A 23,081-nucleotide genomic window follows, 5' to 3' on the forward strand; every position below is an offset into this window, starting at 1 on the left:
TTAAACTACGTTTGCTTTAGTGTGAAGGAAGTGGGAAATTGCTGGAGTAGTTTAGATGTGGGGTGTCAAACATGCGTCCAAGGGGATAGATCTGGCCCTTCTAAAGGTCCAGCCTGGCCCACTGGATGGCTTTGCAATAAGCTTAGAGTTCTTGATGGCTAATGGCAGGATTGCTAAACAGAAGGGAACTGTAGATATGGACGACTTGAATGCTGTTTTTGCTTAATTAATACTGTCCATGTAAAGCCTGTCTGTCTTGTGAGCTGCAGATGGTGACATCCTTGTAAAGACAGCAGACTAAAGTGAAAGTGGAAAAAGAAATGTTGAAATTATATATGCTTGCTTTGCCATATTTCATGTTATTCATCATCTGTTTTAGTAAAGAGATGAGTCATTAAATGAGAAAAATGACTAAAAAATTACGTCCTGTCACTGAGCAGATTTTTAATGGTTTTAGCTGTTTTTAAACTCATGTGTACAGTCTAACTCTTTCAAAATGTGTCCTTTGCACTTTAAAAAAATGTAATCATGTATGTGTGTCTTGATGCATGCTCAGTCATCCAGGTAGGTAAACACCAAAAGGTTGATTCTGTTCATCTGAACGTAGCATTTTCAATGGGAGAAACGTTTCATCACTCATCCAAGTGACTTGTTAAGTCTTAGTATTATTATTATTGCCTTGAGTTGCAGTATAGTTTAGGTCCTTTCATGTCTCCTTAGTTATGAGTCTGTCCCAGTCGTCTGTGTCATGTATTTTCTGTCTGTGTTTTCATGTTGCTCATGTCGTGTCCACATGTTTCCTGTTAAATTTTGAAAGAGTCTTGTGTTCTTGGTTTCTTATGTTTTACTCTCCCCTTTGTCATTCTAGTCAGCTGTGTCCTCATGTGTCTCCACTTCCCCAGATCACCTCATGTGTGTATTTCAGACCTCTGTCTCCCTTTGTTCGTTGTCACGTTGTCTGTGTTACCTCACACCACGTTTTCATAGTCTTCACAGTCATAGTCATCATCGTCAGAGTCTTTAGAGTTATCATAGTTATCTCAGTTTTCATAGTTTCCTCCCAGTTTAGGTTCCTGTTTAGTTGTTGCTCCTGTTCTGCTCTCGCTCTCGTTTGTTTTGTTCATGATCACCAGCCACAATAAAAGGCTCGCTTTTTGTTCAAAGTTAATTCCGTCTCCTCTCCTGTGTCCACACCTCGGTCCTCCAAACACCCTCCACACGGTCTGCTCCCGTAGAAGGTGACAACCATGGCTATTAATGTCCTGGTAATTTGGTCGCACAAGTCTGAATATATTTTGGATCATCTTTAATCCACACAGCCTCAAATATGTACAGTGAGGTCAATCAGTATTTGATCGCCCCGTGACTTTGCAAGTTCTCTTACTTAGAGATCATGGGGTCTACAATTTTCAGCATATGTGCATTTCCACTGTGAGAGACAGAATCTAAAAAAGACCTCACTGTACATACACACTCACTAACCTTTGGTTAAATGCCCCTTAACAAGTTGCACTTCAATTGAGGCCTGCAGTTCTTTAATGTTGTTCTGGGTTCTTTTGTGACCTGAATGAGTCGCTGATGATGTAATGAAGTCATTTTGTTCCAAATTTTCTCAATTTATGGATAGTGGCTGTCACTATGGTTCACCAGAGCCTTAAAATTGCTCTTAACTCGTTCCAGGCTGATAGATGTCACTGACTGTTTCTCTCACGTTCATAGGTTTCTTTAGATGGTGGGATGATGTGCTGCTTTTTGAAAGGAGCAATTACTTTTTCGCAGAGGGCCAGGTAGACTTTTTATGCCATTAAATTCAATTTTAATTTCAAAACTGCATTTTGAATTAATTTGGGTACTTATTTATTATCTGATATCAGAATATACTGGATGATCTGCAACATTTATACCCATATGCAAAAAGAAATTAGGAAGGGAGCAAATACATTTTCACTGCACTGCCTGCCACCCTGTGAAAACTTTGGCGGCATCACGAAAATCTTTTTTATTTATTTTAACTACAAAAATCATCCTTATTCAATATAATTTTACTCTATATTTCTCCCTGATGGACTTCACCCCACTTGAAGTGGCCTGTATTAAATTTAAATTCAACATGAATTGAAAACCAGGATCATAGAAGTCATCTAAATAAGTGGAATGACAGGGAATGAAATTTAAAAGTAGCAATGATGCTCCTATAGGCTGATGTCCACCTATCAGCAAATAAGAAAACATTAACTGCTGGCAGTGCCTGATGTTGATCTAATGTGTTTGTAATGAAGATTTCACTCTTTATTTGGTACAACTGGTGAATAAATACCACAATTTTTCTAAGTTTTGTATTATTATTTATGGCTGAACCTCATTTTAAATATCTCTGTGTAAAAACTTGTATTCCATTAGCAAAGTTAGATCATTAAGTCAATACTGAAACACATATTAAAGGACACCCAATTAATATTTATAATTTTAAAAGTTATTAATTTGTTTTTTAAATAAAATATAACTATTAGTTTACTGAAACTACAGGCTATGTAATAATCGGGCGAACTAATTTGATTTTCCTTTGCCTGATTTTATTTATTTGTTGATACACTTTTGGATAGATAAATAAATAAATAAATAAATGAATAAATGAATAAATAAATCTCTATCGAGTATACAGCAGCAGTAGCAGAAAAAGGCATGACCACTGGGTGTCGCCAAAGACTTCCGCGGTCGGCTTGACGTTTCCTTTTTCTAACAGCGAAGAACTCCCAACTTCCGGCTTCGGATCGCCCTTTCGTTGTATTTTGTCCTGAAATTTGGCCGCGAACACAACAAAAAAGCTGTCATAATCGCTCAACTCGAAGCCCCACGGCCGAGAGGTGGATTCGCTGTGATGTTTTGATGTTTACCGACCGAGCGATGTCTGTGGTGTTTGACGGGAGTCCGCTGAAAGCGATGCAGAGCTCACACACTCACACACCGCAGACTGCCCTGAGGTGAGTGGCAGATATGACACAAGAAGTGCATCCACACGATTAAGTCCCACAGCATTAAGTCTCCTGCTCGGGGTTAACTGTATGAAGAACAGTGGGGCATACATTTATATTTCTCTGCATGATTAAAGTTAGTGCTTTAATCCTAGAGTGCATGCTTTCACGTTAAAGAAGACAAAACACATGACAGGTAGTTAAAACCTGCTTAATTCTGCTGACTAAGATAGTAAAAACACCTAAATTTGATTCGATCACTTTGATTAGTTTAAAGTCGTGTCAAGCGTATGTTTTTACTTATCAATGAAATAACAAAATATTTTTCATTACGAATACTTTCTGTGCAGGGTTAAAAAAATGATTACTTCACTGGATCAAAATTAATCTGCTGCTTTTCTAGTAATAGTTAAGTGTTTTTTCCTTGATGTGACAACATTTCTTTGGCTGTCTTTTCTTTTAAATGACTAATCAATTAATTAATTAATGAAATAATCATCAGAAGATTTGTGATCAATATAACCTCAACAAGGGCTCAGATTGGGCCATATAAGCTTGAATGGTTCACATATAGTTAAAATGGGACCACAGTCTAAAGTATCTTGGATGGCACGTGACTGATACTTGATTTTAGAGCCCGGTGACAGTCAATGCCAATATCAGCCAACTGATGTTGTTAACGCCGTAAACCCGGACTCGTCTTGGTTTCATTATATTTATTAAATTCTACTTTTAGGACAAAGAGAATACTAACAAATTAAAGATACAAATTAATATTATTTTGATCATCACATAATCAAAATTATTTTAAACATTTAAAGAAAAAAAAATCCAGATCCAGATTTAGAATCTCGGTTTTAATTGGGGAGCTCATAAAATAGCAAATGAATGCCTACAAAAGCCCAAACTGACATCCATCAACTAATAGTTTTGTTTGACTTGAACATAATTTGTTCATAATGTTATAAAACAAAGAACAGCAGGACATACTGGCATTTCTTCAGTGTTGTCATTGTTCAGTTCTCCACACGTAGTTGAGCTTAAATCAAAGGCTCAAGCTTCTACATTTTAATAATAACACCAAACAGTTACTTGCTAGCTTTGCCACTTGTAGTTCTTATATATGTTGTGAAATGAAGTTTTATTTGTCACAGGATGTCACTTTTGGTTCTGTAAGGCTTTAATGGGTGTTGCTCACAACTTCTTCATGTATTCACACAGAATATGTTGGCAGTGATGTATTCTTAGATCATTATAGCCGTCCTTATAATTTTTAACTTGTTGGTGAGACACCACTCACTTTCCTCATGTCTACTTTCTGTTTCTCTAGTACCCAGGAACTGTCTCAGGAGATCAAGTCTTTCATCAGTGGTGTTGACACCGTTCAGGGCCGGAAGCTCAGCGTCCGGGAACATGCTCGCTGCGCTGTGCGCCTGCTGCGCTCAGTCCCGGCCTGTCGTGGGGCGGTCTTGGAGCATCTGCGAGGCGTGTACGATGAGCATGTGTCCGCCTTCCTGCACAACCTAGAGACGGAGAGTAATGCCAGCACTGGGGTCAGCTCCAACTTGGAGGACATTATACAGGTGTGACTACAAAAATACACCATCAATAAAGCAAATATGCGCATATTGAAGTTAAAAAAGATTGTTAAAGGTAAATTTGTTTTATTATTTCTTGTGCCTGTAGGAGATTCACGGCGTGCTGTCAGAGTTCATCCGTCTCAACCCCCGAGCCTGGGCCCCTCTAGTGTCCACCTGGGCTGTGGATTTACTGGGCCAGCTGAGCAGCAAGCATGCCGGGCGTCGGGTCGCCCCCCACTCCTCCAGCCTCAACGAGCTGCTTCAGCTCTGGATGTCTTGTGCTGCCACTCGATCTCTCATGGAAGCCTACTCTCAGTGTCTGGCTGCAATGCTGGCCTGGTGCCCCGATGCCTGTGTCGATGCTCTTTTGGACACTTCAGTTCAGCACTCTCCTCATTTTGACTGGGTGGTGGCTCACATTGGGTCTGCCTTCCCCGGTACCATCATCAGCCGAGTGATGGCATGTGGACTGAAGGACTTCTGCTCTCATGGTGCTAAGGACCAAGGGCTGCTTGTAATGGGAGTGGATAAAGGCAGCAGAGTGCCAAAGATTGGCTCAGTGGTGGGAATCCTTGGACACCTTGCTGCTCACCACTCCGACAGCATCCGGAAAGAGCTGCTCAGGATGTTCCAGGAGAGTCTCAGTCCGTCGAGCCCTCTATCTCCAACCTCATCTTCAACATCCTGGGAAAGCTCCCCTCAGCTTCGTCGTGCTGCGGTGCCGTTTCTCCTGCAGCTGGCAGCAATGTCCCCAAACCTTTTTGGTCCTGTGTCTGCAGAGCTCGTCGAGTTGTTGCGCCCCCCTGTCCTGCTCCAGCTACAGGCCGTGCTGCAGGGCCTCCCCAGAGAGGAACTGGATAACATGCTGGGCCTGGTTGTACATCTCATTAGCCAGAGCCCGTCGGGAGGGGCCCGGGTCCTCAGATTTCTGGCAGACACTGCAACCCCAGCTTCAGTCATTATCTCTGGCCCAACTCCCTCACCTCACGAAGGAGTCCGAGAAGGTTGCGACCGCCTCCTGCAGATGCTGCTCCTGCATCTCCACAAGTTAGTATTCAACCGCACTGATGGAGTTGAGGTCAACCCCCATCATTCTGCTTCCTCACAGCCCCAGAGGGTCATCCCGTTCTTGGAGGAGCTGCAGTCTCACGTGGGTCAGCTGTGTGCTGAGACTCTGCGACTGGAGAGGAAGCGTCACCTCTGGCTGCACCAGCTGCTGTGTCTGCTCTCAGTTTATGGGGGTCCCAGCACAGCCACCGAGGCCCTCTGCCAGCTGCTCACTCAGGCCCGCAATCCAGAGGAGTTGGCTCTGGCCTGGCAGCTCCACACCACGCTCTCCTCCTGCATGGCAGGCCTCATTCCCGCTGCCATTGCACGTAGCGTGGCCCAGATCCACACACACACTCTGGGGCCTCGGCAGCTTAGGCAGCTGCTGCTCAACCTGGCTGCAGCCATCCAGAGTCAGGACGAGGAGAGAAGAGGAGCAACAGGTGCTCAGTCCTCCATGGTGGTCCAGGTGGGCTCGGCGGTCTCAGGACACCTCCACGATTTCTGCCCACTTCTTCTCCACGGTGACCCAGCTGTATCTCACGCTGCAGTACGCCTCCTGTCCTGCAGCCCGCTCCCTCGGACCTGCTCCCCAGCACAGCTGCTCCAGCTCTCTCGCGCCGCCGTCACTCATTTTTTCCTGGCTCTGCGAAGGAGAGGAGAAGGAGGGAAGGCAGGGAGAGATGGAGGGCAGGCAGGTGAAGCAGTGAACTGCTCCGTTCTTCTACTGTCCCGTTTTGCCGCATACTCTCCTCTTACGCTCAAATCAGTGCTTCAGCAGCTGGTTGAAGGAGCGCTACATAAAGGCAACACCGACCTGTTTGGAGGGCAGATCGCAGACATGTCTGGCGCCCCTGTGGCTTCCCCATCTGTGTCGCCTGATCTTGGAGCCTCTTTGATGGACGTCAACTGTCGGTTTGGTACCACCGTTAATTTTTCAGGTAGTGTGTGGTCGGTGTTTCACGCAGGTGTGATTGGCAAGGGACTAAAGGCTCGCACCATCACACAGCTGCCTGATCCATCATTAGTCATACAGGTGAGTGTTTAAAGATTGCAGTGCAGTTAAAACTATAAATGGAAGTGGGTTTTTTATGTATTTTTACTGAAGGTTGTGAATAGAAATTATTCCTCCATGTGACTCGTATAAAATGATCAAACAGAGGAGATAAATCTGTAATAATGTGCATGTTTTCATCCTCTTTTTTTCCTGCAGAACATTCAGATTCTGCTGGCAGTTATTGTCAAGTGTTGCAGCTCCTCCGGTCTGAACGGCTCACGATCACCGTCTGACCCCGATGAGCCGCCACCCATCAACGCAGAAGCAGCCAAGGTTGTTGCAGTCACACTGGTGGAAAACGTCTGTCCCGACGTGGCCAATAGCGAGTTATCCTGGCCCCCAGAGGAGCACGCCCGCACCACAGTGGAGAGAGACATCCACATTCGGCGCTGCTTTGAGGCCCACCCTGTGCTCTTCCCTCTGCTTCAGGTCGTTGCGGCTGGACGACCGGCTCTCTGCTACTGCTCAGCGGTGCTCCGAGGCCTCCTGGCCACTCTGTTGGCCCACTGGGAGGCATCTCGCGAGGCATCATCCACAGACTCCCCATGGCACCTCCAGGCTTCCTGCCTCTTGGTGTCCTGCATGGGAGAAGGCCAGCTCCTGCCACCCGTCCTGGCCAACGTCCACGAAGCTTTCCCTCACCTGACTCCCTTTGAGGTGAGGCTGCTGCTGCTGGCTGTGTGGGAGTATGTAAGGGGGAATGGGCCCATGCCTCAGAAGTTTGTCTTCAGCCCAGAGAAGGGCATGTTCTGCAGAGATTTCTCACGGGACGGCGACGTGGCAAGATACGTGGCACCGATCCACAGCGTGCTACATAAAAACATTGACAGACTGGGGCACCTGTGCTGGCGGTTCCAGCTCTGAGGAGTGACGGGGAATAAATAGACTGTAAAATGGAGGGAATACTGTGTTACGGTCCAAGAGTGGACCCCAGAGTTTCAGTCACTGTAGTTCACTATCATATCAGTAGAGCTTTGTGCGCGTGCATACCTTTTGTACCGTTTTTAGACATGATACATTTCTAACTGGTGAGAAACACAACACAAATGGCACATGTACATTGTGTGCATACAGAATCTGGGATGTAATGTGTTTTAATGTGTCATTTTGGTTACAAAAAATACATTAACTGCTAAATCATTTACAGACTGTTTTGTATAATTTTCACATTGTTCGTGTTCTATAACGGAAACACAACTTTGCTTTCTTGTTGTGTACACGACCTCTTCTTTCAGCTACTTTTCAAAAAATAAACCTTTGTTCCAGAATTTGACTTAACTTGAGTGTTCCTCATTGATGTGATCGTTAGAAAGTTGTATTATTAGCAGTTTACAGGCTCTTTTTGTATTTGAGATTCACTAATTTAGATTCAATTTGAAAAAGAAAAAAATAACTTGCAAAGAAAAGTTAAGACACTCTAAATAAGGTAAAAACAAAAAGGCGATTATCAAATCATCAATCCTGGGCTTTACAATAGACTTAAAGTTGTCTTTGAATAACTTTGACTATACAATTTACAGATAATCTGTATTTCACAAAAAAGAAAAGGTGGATTAAGAGGAGGTATGCAGGTATGGGCTGAAGAGAAGAGGGAAGTCAGTGGAAGCAAGCCATAATATGTATGTGTGTGTGTGTGTGAATGGGAGGGAGACAGGTGGAGTGATCAAGGTGGATGAGTTTAAACACCTGGGCTCAACCATGCAAAGCAATGGACAGTGCACAAGAGAAGTGAAGAAGACAGATTTGTGGCAGAAGGATAACAGAAAGAGTGAAAGGGAAAGTTTACAAGGCGGTAGTGAGACCACAAAAAAGACAGAGGAAGTGGAGCTGGAGGTGGCAGATAAGATTTTCATGAGCGGTGATCAGGATGGACAAAATTAGAAGTGAGTAGATCAGAGGAACAGCTCTTTGGAGATTAAAAGGTAGAAATGCATGGGTGAGATAGTTTGTCGCAGAGGGAATGTATTGAGCAAAGGCTGTTAAAGATGGAGACCATAGTGAAGGTTCATGGATGTAGTGAAGGATTACATGCTGAGGATGGAGGCTGATGATCTGTGGCGATCCCGAAAGGGAGCAGCCGATAGAAGAAGAAACAGGACCATTAACATGAGGTCCAGAGGGGAAAATAAGCGTAAATCATGGACGAACACTGATCTTTAAGGCGATTACGTTCAGTTGTGTTCCTTGTGTGTGTGTGTGTGTGTGTGTACATCTGCTGATCGTTATGATTTATAACACGGCTGTAGTACAGTTGCACGCATCGGATTGGCTGGAAATGAATCCGGTGGGACAAAGACTCACATGTGTGCACTTCACTGACTGGAGCATGGCGATGACGTGTCCGTGCCTGAGAGGATACATTCATACGTTCATCCTCTCTTTACAGCCAGAAAAATAACATAAAGATTAAAACAATACTCTTTATAGTGTTAACCGCGACATATTGACCTGCTATCTGGAAAACACGCGTAAATATTAGCGCGGTTGCTGAGTGTCCCATTTCTTAACGATCTTTGTTGCGGAGTGATTGGGGGCGGAGTCAAGAGGCCGCATAATCAAGATGGCCACCTTCACTGCAAGGTAGGACAAAGCAGTTCCGTTGTTTCATCGCCAATTTATTCTTTTTTTCGATATATTATCAGTGCGCGGGAGGGCAGAGATTATTACCTTAGTTGGACATCGTGTAAGCGTGAAAGGAAACTCACTGTTTCGGGGTTTAACTGCCGCAAAGTCGGAAAATTAATGCGGGAAAAATTCGATATCTCCCTCAATTGAATTGAATTGAATTAGCGACTTGACAGGCTGGCTCTTAGTAAGGTTAGCATCTTATCTTGATCCGGATTGGCGATTAACGATAACACTGCTGTCAGACAACGGGTGCATTAGTACGTGTGTAAAAACGTAGACGTTTATTTATTGTTAAATTAAAAATTCGTGGCGGTTTCCGGTTGTATTTTTCCGTCTTGAGCACTCACTAGCTAGCCCGCTTAGCTGATGCGTTAGCTTTTACTGCCTCTTTTCCTTGTCGGCAGTCTGAGCACATCCCCTCATCGGGATTTTTACAGTAGGGCTGGGAATGAGTCTTTAATTGCAGGACCAGCGTCTGAGGTGAGGACAATGGGGTGCTTCTTGTTAATATGCACACTGTGTGCAGGGTGAGGAAATGGGTAATTGTATAGCAGCCTGTCACATTTTCTGGCGCTATTTTTCATCGTTTTAGCCCCATAGAGACCAAAGTCCGTCTGTGTGTGCTGTCTGTTACCTAACTGCATCCAAATGTGATTGCACGCTGAAGCTAATGTTCTTGTCTTTGCTTCCCAATACAGGATGGCGCCTCTCTTGGTACTCGGGCTGGCTTTGTGCCTCAGCGGGACTTGGGCTGTGGACAAAGGCAATTTCAAGACCTGTGAGCAGAGTGCCTTCTGCAAGTGAGTTCCCAAAAGACAAACTGCTCATAATAAAAGTGGCATACAATTGCAGAGGTTTATAACTGGTGTCGGCTCTTGGTTTGAAATGTTAAACAGGCGTCAGCGAGCTTTGAAGCCTGGAGAGTCTCCTTATCGAGCCCTGCTGGAGACCATGGAGCTGACCAACACCAGACTCACCCTGCAGCTCATCAATGACAACAACAAGGTAGATTATAGAAAAGGGACTTTGTGATAATCCAACAAACATTTACACAATCTGCAAAATATGATTTCTCTATTTATTTATTTTTTTACTTCTGCCTTTGTTTTTATTGCTTTTATCTTTATTTATTGCGTTAATAACTGAATTATTAGGCTAACAAATCACTTTTACCTTGTTTTTATGTTTTTGAACTATCTGCTGAAATAAAAAATGTTAATCCCATTTTCCAGGGTAACCTCTTTGTTATGTGAAATTATAGTGACCCATTGCTAAACCCAGTGTTTTCCTATGCTGTGTTTGTAGAAAATGAGGCACTTGCCTTTGCTTCTCACTCTTTTCATTCTCGCTTTGTGTTTGGGTCTCAGGTGCGTCTGTTGCTCGAGCTCTACCGCCTCCAGGGAAACATAACGAGGGTGAAGATTAACGAGCTTAAGCCTCTGAAACCTCGCTATGAAGTCCCAGACGTGCTCATCAGGGAGCCTACCACAGAGCCGTGAGTGTCCCGTGAGGGTTTCATGGGTGGAGGTTTTGATGTTGGGAGTCAAGCCGAAAAGACAAGAACAGGAGGGATACTTATTTCAAAGGATCTTTAAATAGGAAGAGTAACAGAAAATATTTCATGATAACATCAGCTTTTTTAAAGGTTAGGTAAAGTGAGGGTGTGAATTCTACAATTTCTACTTTGACAAAGATCCATTGAATAAAAGAGATGCTTCAAACAAAGCAACACACACTCAGATGTGACTTAGGAATTATAAGATAAAGAAGCTGTCAGATTTTCCTTGTTAAATGAAAGAAAACCCATCATATGGTTCATGGCTTCTTTGCACCTCCTGACTGTGAAGGTGTCAGGTCAATGAGAACTGAAACTTTGAATAGAAATTGTTCCAGTAAACAGTAACTGTTTCAGATAATTTCCTCTCTGTCTTACAGCTTATATAAGTGTGGAGTTGTGATTAATGAGATGATAGTAAAAACTATTCAAACTGAGTTCCTGATCTTGTATTTCTTCATCAAAACTAAATCCTCGCTTCACATTTCTCTCTTGCTTTCTCTCTTTTTCCTTTCAGCCTATCTGTCTTGTCTCAGGATGAGAACGGTGTGGTGCTGTCCCTGGGGGTGGAGTCTCAGAGAGTCATTATTAGCGCCCGGCCCTTCCGACTGGACATCATGGAAGGAAGCGACGTACTGATGTCTCTGAACTCGCGCGGCCTGCTGGCCTTTGAGCACCTGAGGATGCGCAAGGACACGTGAGAAACCCACGCATGCACACACATTTACAAATGCCAGCCCTCTCTTTGAATCCACGTCGTCACTCCGTGGATGATTTCTGTTTTTGTTCCCATGATATGGTTTGTTTTTTCAGTATTGTCTCTGACTCGTTGTTCTGTCCTCTTCTCCCCTATCATCCTAGTTTCTCCTATAAAGTAACTAGCACAGTGGCTAGCGTGTGGGATAATATCAAGAGGGTATTCTCTAGGTAAAGACCCTTAAGATTTGTGTGTATTCTGTCCCATGTGCTAATGCTGCCAGTAGTGACATAAAATTTAGGGCCACACATCATATCAACTGCTGTATTTACACTCAAATAAATGTGACGGAGAGAGAGGGTGTGGGTGAGTGTGTGCATGGTGATGTTTGATTTTTATTTAGATTAAGCGATCATTCCAGCCCTTCCTGTTAGCATAGATGTGATAGACTGTCTTTACAATGACGATCAGAAGACCCAAAGAGATTATCCAGAAGAGTCTGCTTTAGGCCTTTTAGTTACTGTCTGTGTAAACCAATGCTTTGTCAGATCAGCGTTTGATTAACTGTACTCTTTAGTATTGCTCTAGCAGCTCGTCTGAGAAATTCATCTAACACCGCAACTGCATGACTGACTGGATTTCTCAATCTGTTCTTTTGAATGAATGATTCAAATTTTTACTCTTGCTTAATTTATGGTCAGAGCTAAGTGCAGAAATAATGTTAGCGCTGGTTTAAGGTCCAGATAAGAGCTATGATGTGGTATTACACACACATCTGGGTTTCCCACAAACTTATTTTAGATCTGCCAGAAATTATGTTGCTGTCATACATAGTATAAAAGAGAGAGAGATAGCATGACGTCTTATAAATCACTGAGATGCTGTCACCATCTTGGTGTTTTCTAACCAGATTTGGTTAGAGGTGAATGATTGTGGCTGGAGGGTAACCCTCCTTCCTGACACTTAGCATGACCAAAATGTAAGAAATTGACTTGATGCTTTATTTAGTGTGATCTGAGTGTGACTGAGCATATAAATTCATCAGGAAAATGTTTACAGAGGTCAAGCCAGAGGGCTGTTTTCCTATAGACTTCAACAGGACTTGAAGTGTTTCTGCAGCCACAGGTTGCAGCGCTTAATGGTGGTCTAGCAAGTTCCAGGTTCATGAGTTGCTACACTGAGCCCATCTAGGGTGCAGAGCATAATAATGACTAACATCACCAAATAGAGTCCAAGACAATGGAGTTAAGTTTATTTGCATATAAAATATGTATACGTTAATGTGAGATCATGCATATACGCACATACACCCCCTAACCTCTCCTGCCACAAAGTCAGTGGGAAACAGTGCATGTAGTCCTTGTCCTGCCTCTTAGTTCTCGGGCATTACCTCAATTCCCAAACCCAACAGCAACATCTCTCTTTGTGGTTATATTTCAGTTTGTAGTTGTGCGTGTTCTTGGTGTAAGAATTGCCAGTGGAGCTATTTTAACCAACAATACAGTGCTTACTGTCGGCATTAACAGGGTTTTAAGACAAGCTGTTATTTACACTTATCCCTGGCATGTATATCACTGCAATTCATTTCAAAACTTTGTCTCAAATGTGTGAAGGGTCTTTTGGTGGCTTACTCTCGGTTACTTTCGGTTTATGCCTGATCTACTGGGTACAAGTCCTTTGGGTGTTACATGCTGCAGCCTCTGGAGCTCCTGTCCCATAATGTCTAGCTTGAAATAGCCACAAGGCAGGGAGTTGCTCAGTCCCTTTTGTCATTACAGTAATTAATGGTAGATATGGTCAATGTCAGTGTGTTGTCAGGGGGGCAATCACCAACCTGTGTTTGTATGTCCCTTTCCTTTAATCATAGTTTAATTATCCCATATATTACCACCATCACAATATCATCAAGATGGCCTGACTTTGCCAAAGTAACACACCTTTCTTTTTCCCATACCCCCTCCTCACATTGTTCTTTATGGCATGGAGCAGTCAGGCAGACCCAGAGGCTGAGAAGAAGGAGGAGGCTGATCCAGCAAACCAAGCAGAGGTACTGCACAATAAAATCCACTCTCTTTCAGTCTTCCCCTCTTGATTTAAAACCACCATTTCACTGCTGCATCTCAGCTAGATCTGAGTGACATGACGGTTTCCTCTGTTTGGCTAACAGACAACGAAGGAAGAGGAAGAGAAAGTAGAAGACGGGATGTGGGAAGAAACATTTAAATCGCACACAGACAGCAAACCTAATGGTAAATCCTACTTGTGATTTCAGTATTGGTATCATAATGTCTGCATCTCAGTGTGTGTTCGGGTCTGCCAGGTGGTGAAAAGGTATTCTCTTTGACTGATGTTGGATGTGTTTGCTCCTCAGGTCCATCTGCTGTTAGTTTAGATTTCTCATTGCCAGGAGTCGAGCATGTTTATGGTATTCCAGAACATGCAGACACTCTCAGACTCAAAACAACAGAGTGAGTGCCACCAGCATTTTACATGTAGAATAGATTTCATTATGAAAAATGCACAGATGTTTTATGCATGCCTGTGTTTGTGTGTTCCAGTAATGGAGATCCGTATCGACTGTATAACCTGGATGTGTTCCAGTATGAACTGTATAACCCTATGGCCTTGTACGGGTCTGTCCCAGTGATGGTAGCCCACAGTGCCCAGCGAACTACAGGCATCTTCTGGCTTAATGCTGCAGAGACCTGGGTGGATATTAGCTCCAACACAGCTGGAAAGGTATGTGGGGTTTTTTGTCATTTCCTCCAAGAAGTCTTGAGCTGGATTGTCACTTAAAGTAAATTTAGTTTTTTGTTTGTTTGTTTGTTTTTGGCCAGCATTAATAATATAAAAAAAATATAAAAGCGTCTTTGGTCGTGCTGCTCTCTTTCCAGACTGTTTTTGGGAAAATGCTAGATTATGTTCAGGGCTCCAGTGAGACACCACAGACAGATGTGCGTTGGATCTCTGAAAGCGGCATCATTGACATCTTCATTATGCTGGGACCAACTCCTAAAGACGTCTTCTCTCAGTACGCCTCTCTTACAGGTAGGAAGTGTCAATACTGCTGAGACTCTTGTGTAAAGTTGTATACACAAATACCACTAGCCTTAATTTAATAGTCTTAATGTTTTAATGGTTCTTATTGAGGGCCTGTTGGGATTTCCTTGTTCGTTAGCAAATGCTTCTGGCCGGGAGCACAGAAGTGGTACCCTCGAGCTAAAACATCTCGTTTCAGATAGACAGTAATCTACTGGGCTATATGAAGGCCTAATACGCGATAAAGAAATCTTAAGGTGAACTCTGACTATTCAAGAATACAACCTATTTTGCTTTTTTTTTTGTTTGTTTGTTTAGCTCAAAATGAGCAGTCCAGTTTATTCAGATTTGTTTTATAGCTCTTATTCATAAGAAATATTCCAGTCTCTGTAGTTGTAATAACGTTTATAGATTCATTTTTTTTGGCCTAGGTAAGCACCTGATTGTAATCTGCAGAGTATTAATTAATATTGACAGTTTTCAGTGAACCCAATAATTATATTTGGTTCACAAATTCAATGACAGTAATGCAATATTTGCCTTCTTGTACCCTCTAGTTGAGATTGCTGGTAATTTTAAACAGAAGTGATTAAAATCAGTGGTAATTCATGAAAGCGTCTGCTCAAATTTAATAAAAATTTGACTTGAAATAAAAGAATCTTTTAGATTATTGATCCACTGCTTAATGCTAGTAATAAAGCTACAAATTTAGAGTAACAGCTCTTGACTGGCCTCTTCTTTGTGTTTATCAGGCACTCAGTCTTTCCCTCCACTGGCTTCCCTGGGATACCATCAGTGCCGCTGGAATTACAATGACCAGGAGGACGTGAAGTCGGTCGATGCCGGCTTTGACGAGCACGACATCCCCTACGACTTCATCTGGCTCGATATCGAGCACACCGATGGGAAGCGCTACTTCACCTGGGATCCACACAAGTTTGCAACCCCGAAGGAGATGCTGCAGGGTCTCATGGACAAGAAGCGCAAGGTACAGATGGAAATATTATGAAGTTCAGTGATATGATGCACAGTTTGATGGGTGTCTGCCCAGAACTTCACTGAACTTCTTTTTACTTTTCTAGATGGTTGCTATTGTGGACCCCCACATTAAAGTAGATGGCAACTACAAGATCCATAATGAAATCCGCTCTCGGGGTTTCTATGTCAAGAATAAAGATGGTGGCGACTATGAAGGCTGGTGCTGGCCTGGTAAGAGACTGAGAACTCCACATCAGTATTTCTTTATCAAACATCAAATATTTCTCTAATACTCTCTTTGTTTTTTCTTTGGTTGGATGACATCTGTTAGGAAGTGCCAGTTATCCAGACTTCACTCGTGCAGACATGAGAGCCTGGTGGGCCAGCATGTTTGCCTACGATCAGTATGAGGTGAGCCTTGAAGACATGAAGCTGATAATCTGCAACTTAAAGTTTACCTATTGAAGATACAGCATGACAGCTGTGTAACTGATATAGGATGCTTTTGTTACATTTTTGTTTTAGTAAACAAAATTTATTTAATATATTCTCACATGAAACTGAACCACCTGAGCTTTCCACAACTGGCTTGTAACTGTGAATATTCATTCAAGCTTGAACTTTTTAGGAGTAAAAATAAATTGATTTTCCATAAATTTGTTTAATCTTGTCTCAAAATGAAATCTAATCTGTTCACTCTCCAGGGCACCATGGAGAACCTGTATACATGGAACGACATGAATGAGCCGTCGGTCTTCAATGGGCCGGAGGTCACTATGCACAAGGATGCAACGCATGGAGCCTGGGAGCATCGTGATATACACAACCTGTATGGTTTATATGTGGTGAGTGTATTGAACTGTGACCTTTCTCATTAATAATTTTTCAGAGAACCTATAGATTATTGGAGTTTGTGTTACTCTGTTGGAGGACAGATGGTCTGTGGCGTCAGTCCTTTTATTGCCTGTTGCTGAAAATAAAACTTCCTTTGAAAAGGAATAAGCTATCCTAAAGTTGTATTTGGTAACTTACTGTAAAATGTTAGTCTGTTTTCCTCTTATTTATCGATCTCTTTATTATCGACAGCAAATGGCCACGGCGGAGGGTTTGATCCAGCGGTCAGGAGGAGTTGAGCGACCATTTGTCCTGACCAGGGCCTTCTTCGCTGGGTCTCAGCGCCTCGGTGAGACATTTTCTTGCTTTACTTTCTTGCCTGCTCTAATGTAGACGTGGTATCACACATTGAACAGCTGACGTTTACAGGATGCAGTCTTCTTTGTTTACATTTGGTGTTGGCTAGACCAAACACCACTTTAAGTTTGTTCAGACTAAGCCGTGAAAGGACCCTCGACTCTTGGACAGTAAAATTATCCATGCTCATAAAAACAGCACGGATCATTGTTTTACAGGAACCATTGTTTGACAACCCTTACCTTAATAATTCCCTAATTAGTAGTACTGTAAAGGCAGTAAATTGAAGCTTAAAATTAAAACTGTTCACTTTATTTTTACTTTTTATAACAAAAAGAATTGGGTGTTGCATTATCTTGTGTGTTAAGGTTTGTTTTTTGGCTCTTAGGTGCTGTGTGGACAGGAGACAATGCTGCTGAGTGGGGCCACCTGAAAATATCCATCCCCATGTGTTTGAGTATGGGCCTGGTTGGAATCTCTTTCTGTGGCGGTGAGTGCAACCCTCCTAGATTCTCTGGTCAGCTTAAAATGGCCATCGTGTTCAGTTTCATAGTGATGTTGTTCAGATACTGTTTGTGCTGGTCAATCTCATGATGAGGACAACCATCCAAACCACATTAAAGCTATAATTTGATTAGTCATATTAAAATCAAACACAATCTTCAAATGCATCTCTGGATGCTGCTGCAAGTCGGGTTGTTTTTTTTCTTTCCCCTTTTTTCCCCACCTTTGCCTCATTTAATGTTTTACCCTCCATCAGATAACTGTTCAAACCTGATACAACTTAATTCTTAAGGCTGAAGCACTGCTCTGCTGCCACACTGGAGACTGAAATTACCATTATCATTACAGCCAGAGTTTTATAGTCCAGGTTCAGAGAAGTGATCAGAAGTCATCAAAGCTCTGAGCGTGGGACTTTCCAAACCTGGAGGCACTACTTCTAGTTCTATCAGTCCTCAGATTTTGCTTTCCTTTTTATTTATAGTACTTACAAAGTCTTGATTTTTATGAAACCTCAAACGTGGAACAGAGCAATGCTAAAAAAACTTTTATTTGCTACCTTTTAATATTTAGCTATACTGCAGCTTTCAAATAGGTGTTAGTGTGCAGCATCTAACTTGAACACAGCAGTAAAACTGGACTGAATTTTGAAAGGGAAAATGCATTCATTCAGATCAGTTTTACGTAATTGTTTTGACTAATACACAAATCCCTCGGGTGTTTGGTAAGGTTGTCAAGGAAATGGGCATGAGACGTTAGCATGGTGAGCCCATATTCCCATGTTAAATTAGCTGCAGTCACATAAAACCTGATTTAGTACAAAATCCTCTTTAAGAGTTGAGCTCTAAACATGGATTATTTCAAGAAGTTTGTGTCCTGCCGTCTTGTGTTGTCAACCGAGGCTATAATGTCCCTCTCTGTCTCACAGCTGACATCGGTGGCTTCTTCAAGTCTCCCAGCACTGAACTGCTTGTGCGTTGGTACCAGGCGGGTGCTTACCAGCCATTCTATAGAGCCCATGCCCATGTGGACACGCCCCGCCGCGAGCCCTGGCTGTTTGGTCCAGAAAACACTGCACTGATCCGTGAAGCCGTGCGTCAGCGCTACACCCTCCTGCCCTACTGGTACCAGCTGTTCTACCGTGCACATGTGACAGGAGAGCCCGTCATGAGGTGAATGATTTTGGTTAACCTGTATGTATTGACTGTTTATCCACGGATAATTTTACTCTGAAAAGGCCTCATTTAACCAGACTGCTGTTTAAAATGTATTTAATATGCCAACTAATTTTAAGGCAGTTATTTGCTTGCTTTTAGAGTTTATAAATAAGAGTGATGCATACTACCACACCGAAAAAAGGGTGATTTCATGTAGTTACTGCAATGTGCTGTAGGACAGAGGTGAATATTACTTTCCCAATCAAGAGAAATGGAATTTCAAATGGGGAAGGAAAAAAAATCCTTTGGGTTATATATCAGGTTATAAAAATACATTGCCGTGTGGCTGATTTGTTCAGTATATTGTGATGCAGATGCAAATATTGTGTGCATGTCTGTTGCAGACCTCTGTGGGTGGAGTATCCTCAGGATCTGGCTACTTTTGCTCTGGAAGACGAGTACTTAATTGGTAAGACAAGTAACAAAATTTGAGGCCTTCAGCATTCATCAAGCATCCACAGTGATAACTGCAGTTTGTCATTAAAAGACCCCTCCCTGAGTGACCTGGGATTAAAAGTGACCCCTTTCACAGGTTCATCTACAGACACCTTGTTGAACAAAGGCTCCCTTATGTTCAAACATGCAATGAGCCTTAGTGGAACTTTATTTCTGTCACCTTATTGCGCTTTCCTCTCATGTGACTCACATGATGCATCATTGACTGTGTTGTCGTGATGTGTGATTTGAGTGTGGTGCTCTGTAAGTGATTTACCAAATGGCACCCACACTTCGGACTACATGCAACACAAGACTGTTCAACACCACATCAAATGACAGGAAGTGCAACAAGGTGACAGAGCTACGGTTGCATTGACACAAACAAATGGTTTGTCAGGTGAGCAGCTAACAGGGACAGTCTGATGCTCAGACCGGTCTTGTCACAGCTGAAGTTACAGTTCAAAGTTGGAAAAAGAAATTAAGTCACAAGTCGATATGCATGTGAACATGATTTTGGCTAAAATATAACCACCTCCTATCTAGCTTCCCTCAGTTTTTCTTTCCACCTGACAAACTCACTGCTTTGGGTCACTGTTTTCCCTTCTCTATAAATCATGTTTTGGAAGTACAGGTTGTATAGTGGGGGTACACTCTTATTTATGTTATAGAGTTATCTACAACTTGCTTCTGCTGCCATCAGGTGGCCAAAAATACCTGTTATCTCGGTTTAAATTGACTCCTAATGTTCAGACACTTGAATGAGAAAATCTGTGCAGCTGTGCCTGTCTGTGTGGTGGTGCTTCATTTTGTCTTGTACAAGATGACAAACGAGAATAAAACCCCGAATCCAGTTGTTCCAGTCAGACAGGCATGTTTTGAAATGGTTGCCACTTCCCCTGATGTTATTTTAATTCTGCCTCAGGACGAGACTTGCTGGTGCACCCAGTTGTTGAGGAGGGAGCCAGAGGAGTCACTGCCTACCTGCCCGGCAAAGATGAGGTAAGAGGAAGAAAAGGAGGCTTTTATTTTGACACATGTAACAGGTATCTTTGATCTTTTCAGACGGGCGTATCTTAATGTGTGTGAACGTGTGTTATCAGGTCTGGTTCGATGTCCACACCTTCCAGAAACACAACGGTGCCCAAAACCTTTACATTCCTGTCACCATGAGCTCTGTAAGTGTCAAACTCTCAACTTAACTTTTTTTTTTTAAAGCTCAATGTATTCTTTCTCACATTTCTCATTAGTAGCCTTGATGTTTTGTTGGTAGATCCCGGTTTTCCAGCGTGGCGGTTCCATAATTCCCAGGAAGCTTAGAGTCCGCAGGTCCTCCACCTGCATGGAGCATGACCCCTACACTCTCTATGTGGCTCTTAATCTCCAGGTAACTGAGCTGCACATCCTCTGTTGCGACAGTGCTAAGTAATGTTGAGATGTTAATGACAGGTTTTAACCATTTATTTAATGCATTATTTATTTTGATAGAGAACTGCAGATGGTGAGCTCTACATAGACGATGGCCATACCTTCAACTATGAAAAGAAGGAGTTCATCTACAGGAAGCTTACCTTTGCCAACAAAGTCCTCTCTTCTGTGTGAGTGACGGATAAGTTACCAAAATTCTGACTAAAATAAATAAATAAATCATTGTCACTGTAGTTACACTTGTAATAGTCTCAGAAATGTAACATTATAAAATATAAACACAGTGAAACTGAAGAAACGTTTCCACATGTTGTGCCAATCTATTCAGGGACAACTTCTTTAATCTTAAATCTGTTATTGCTAAGTATTTAACTCTGTGTCTGCCTGATCCACAGTAACCTTGCTCCTGATGCCAAGTTTACTACCGATTCCTGGATTGAACGCATTATCGTACTGGGAGCCAGTAAACCCAGCAAAGTTACCCTTAAGACTGCTGGTAAGTGCTTGATATGAAATCATCTTCAGTTCGAGTCTGCATGTTAAAGCTCCTTTCAAATGTTTTAAATGTAAGCATTTACTGGTAAACACTCATGGAATTGAAAAAATCGTGATGTGTGCCATTAAAGTGGGATATAAGATAAAAAGGGATCTATTGGGTGAAATTTCATGCTCCAGATTTGTATTCTTATGCTAGAGTAGATTGGCATGAAACAGTTATAAATAGTCACTATTTATTCATCCACTGCTTGAAGTAAGCCACCTTTCTCATGCCCCTCACAAATAGAAAGTTTGAACATAAGGTGGGTGGGGCTTCTCATTGACATCATGCAGTTTCAGGACTAGAAAAAACTGTACAGACGGCACTCTGAAGCCTGAGGATATTTGTTTATACTACGACCACGTTTAGTGTGAGCATCCAACAACTGAAACAGGCAATGGATGAGCAAAAATAAGGGACAGGATCATTTTCTACTCTTTGCTGATTTCCCCTTATTTAGTTTCATGCAGTTTAAGAAGTTGTTTTCAAACTCTTATTCAGATGGGATGGCAGCTTTAAAGATGGCAGCTAAAGATTTAAACAACAGATGTGAAAATTGGCAATCTGTTAAGGATTTATGTGAAAAATATGCAGCTTCTAAACTTAAAATCCCCTGATGATTATCTTACTTTTTTGTTTGTTTACAGATGGCCAAGAGAAGCAGCTGGAGTTCGATTTTGACGCTTCCATGTCTGTTCTGACGGTCCGTAAGCCCGGCATGAACGCAGGGGCCGACTGGACCATGACGTTTCAGTAATCGTGAAAGATGAAAGAGGAGGAAGCAGGAGGGGGGAAAACGTCTGGTTTGAACCGAAAGTGAGGAGAGGGAGAGAGGGAAACGTAAAAAAGGCACTAATACCCATAACTAACTAAAACAGAGTAAGATAGGCAACATGGTGGGGGAAAAAAGACACTGATTACACGCACACAGAGATTCATGTATACCTGTTAGTCGATCTGAACCACTTTACTTCTCTGCCATTTCCCTCTTGTGTTCACACTCTAATACGTAACAGAGAGAGTTCAGGGTTATTGCTAGATGGACAATTAGGTTTTGCCACATTGCTCGACCTGTTTGATTCATGTCATTATTCTTAGGAATCTTTGGGGTAAGACAAACTTGTTTTTGTTTTGTTTTTTCATCCACTTCTTTTTCCATCCAGTTTGCCTCAGAAATAAAACAACAATCCACTGTTTTCCATTTAAAATGAAGGTTCACATTCAAATCCTCCATCTGCTGTTGATCCCCTCGATGCTCATCGAAAACTAATTTCATTCCTCTTTTAAGAGAACCACTTAAATTGACTTAGATTCAGGCTTTGTTTGTGGTACAAACAAAGAATGCAAAATTTCTCCCCTCGCCGTTCCCTGTATTCCAGAATTTGCATGCATGGATAATCAACCGGCACCGATCTGGTTGTTTACCTGCCGCACAGTGAGGGGATTTGCAGCTGCTGTTTAGAACAAAGTTGGCAATGGGAATCACTTCAGGGGACTGAACCACTGACAATTTGTGGCTCATTCTGTTGATGTGCTTTCATTGTTTTACCTTTTTGTTTTCCAGCATTGTTCAAGAGATTTTTTTTTTCCTTAAATGCACTTGAAGAAGAATGAGAACTGATTGAAATGATTCTGTGGAGGTGGGTTATGCCCCACCGAGTCAATTGATCTGACCTTTTTTGTAGTTTAGTTCTGTGAGGTTTTTTGTTTTGTTCTTTTTGCTTGATTGCTTTTATGATCACAACCATACGCTTAGCTGCATTTTTGTTGGTGATGAACTGGTGGAAATGGAAGTGAGGGATCGGACTTCAGCTCTCAAAGTTGTCAGATGTACTTTAAAAAGATGAGACCAAGTGAAAATAAAATTGATCAAATGTAAACCTATTGCCTTCTCTGAGTCAGTAATTCATAAATGTTTCTTTAACATGACAATTTCTTCTTATGTGCTTGGTCCTGTTTCATATTCTGAGTAGAGTATCACTTCTAAAGCAGCCACTTGGATATGGTGGTATGCATTATATTAAACCTACACCGACTGATACTTTAATAGGTGCACATATTCAACTGTTAATGCAAGTATCTAATCTGCCAATCACATGGCAGGAACTCATTACATTTAGGGATGTAGACATGGTAAAGATGACCTGCTGAAGTTCAAGTAGAGCATCAGAATGGGGACTAAAAGCTGATAGAGAAGCAACAGTAACTAATAACTGCT

General features: G+C 42.3%; 2 protein-coding genes across 5 annotated transcripts; both read left to right on the forward strand.

Moving 5' to 3' along the window:
- The first annotated feature begins 2,704 nt into the window (after positions 1-2,704).
- Positions 2,705-7,934, forward strand: ints5 (integrator complex subunit 5). The gene is made up of 4 exons (XM_005467546.4): positions 2,705-2,981; positions 4,303-4,555; positions 4,659-6,635; positions 6,813-7,934. Exons 1-4 carry the CDS (start codon positions 2,887-2,889, stop codon positions 7,518-7,520), a joined length of 3,033 nt encoding a protein of 1,010 aa, XP_005467603.1. The 5' UTR covers positions 2,705-2,886; the 3' UTR covers positions 7,521-7,934.
- Positions 7,935-8,396: 462 nt separating this feature from the next.
- ganabb (glucosidase II alpha subunit b) lies at positions 8,397-22,747 on the forward strand. 4 transcript variants are annotated; one of them, XM_013270957.3, is made up of 25 exons: positions 8,397-8,539; positions 9,983-10,084; positions 10,181-10,289; positions 10,652-10,779; positions 11,357-11,536; positions 11,701-11,766; positions 13,526-13,583; positions 13,704-13,785; positions 13,908-14,004; positions 14,095-14,275; positions 14,431-14,584; positions 15,328-15,563; positions 15,658-15,784; positions 15,885-15,964; positions 16,258-16,398; positions 16,640-16,736; positions 17,133-17,234; positions 18,174-18,417; positions 18,807-18,871; positions 19,823-19,899; positions 20,001-20,075; positions 20,171-20,284; positions 20,386-20,495; positions 20,721-20,821; positions 21,511-22,747. In XM_013270957.3, the coding sequence occupies exons 2-25, from the start codon at positions 9,984-9,986 to the stop codon at positions 21,618-21,620; spliced, it is 2,835 nt and encodes a 944-aa protein (XP_013126411.1). In that variant the 5' UTR covers positions 8,397-8,539; position 9,983; the 3' UTR covers positions 21,621-22,747. The 4 variants fall into 4 exon arrangements, with proteins under 4 accessions (XP_013126411.1, XP_005467600.1, XP_005467602.1 ...); XM_005467543.4 differs by lacking the exon at positions 8,397-8,539 and adding an exon at positions 9,003-9,236; XM_005467544.4 differs by lacking the exon at positions 8,397-8,539 and adding an exon at positions 9,243-9,764.
- The last annotated feature ends 334 nt before the right edge of the window (positions 22,748-23,081 follow it).

This window comes from Oreochromis niloticus, linkage group LG2 (genome assembly GCF_001858045.2).
Source record: "Oreochromis niloticus isolate F11D_XX linkage group LG2, O_niloticus_UMD_NMBU, whole genome shotgun sequence".
NCBI lineage: Eukaryota > Metazoa > Chordata > Actinopteri > Cichliformes > Cichlidae > Oreochromis > Oreochromis niloticus.

What these genes read in the sequence shown, in the direction of transcription:
- ganabb (XM_005467543.4), top strand. Translation starts at nt 9,217, where the DNA reads ATGGCCACCTTCACTGCAAG. An exon ending in CTCAGACTCAAAACAACAGA is followed by an intron (nt 14,005 to 14,094) that starts GTGAGTGCCACC and finishes TGTGTGTTCCAG; the next exon opens with TAATGGAGATCCGTATCGAC. An exon ending in TTCCTGTCACCATGAGCTCT is followed by an intron (nt 20,076 to 20,170) that starts GTAAGTGTCAAA and finishes TTTTGTTGGTAG; the next exon opens with ATCCCGGTTTTCCAGCGTGG.
- ints5 (XM_005467546.4), top strand. Translation starts at nt 2,887, where the DNA reads ATGTTTACCGACCGAGCGATGTCTGTGGTGTTTGACGGGAGTCCGCTG. An exon ending in ACACCGCAGACTGCCCTGAG is followed by an intron (nt 2,982 to 4,302) that starts GTGAGTGGCAGA and finishes CTGTTTCTCTAG; the next exon opens with TACCCAGGAACTGTCTCAGG. An exon ending in ATCCATCATTAGTCATACAG is followed by an intron (nt 6,636 to 6,812) that starts GTGAGTGTTTAA and finishes TTTTTCCTGCAG; the next exon opens with AACATTCAGATTCTGCTGGC.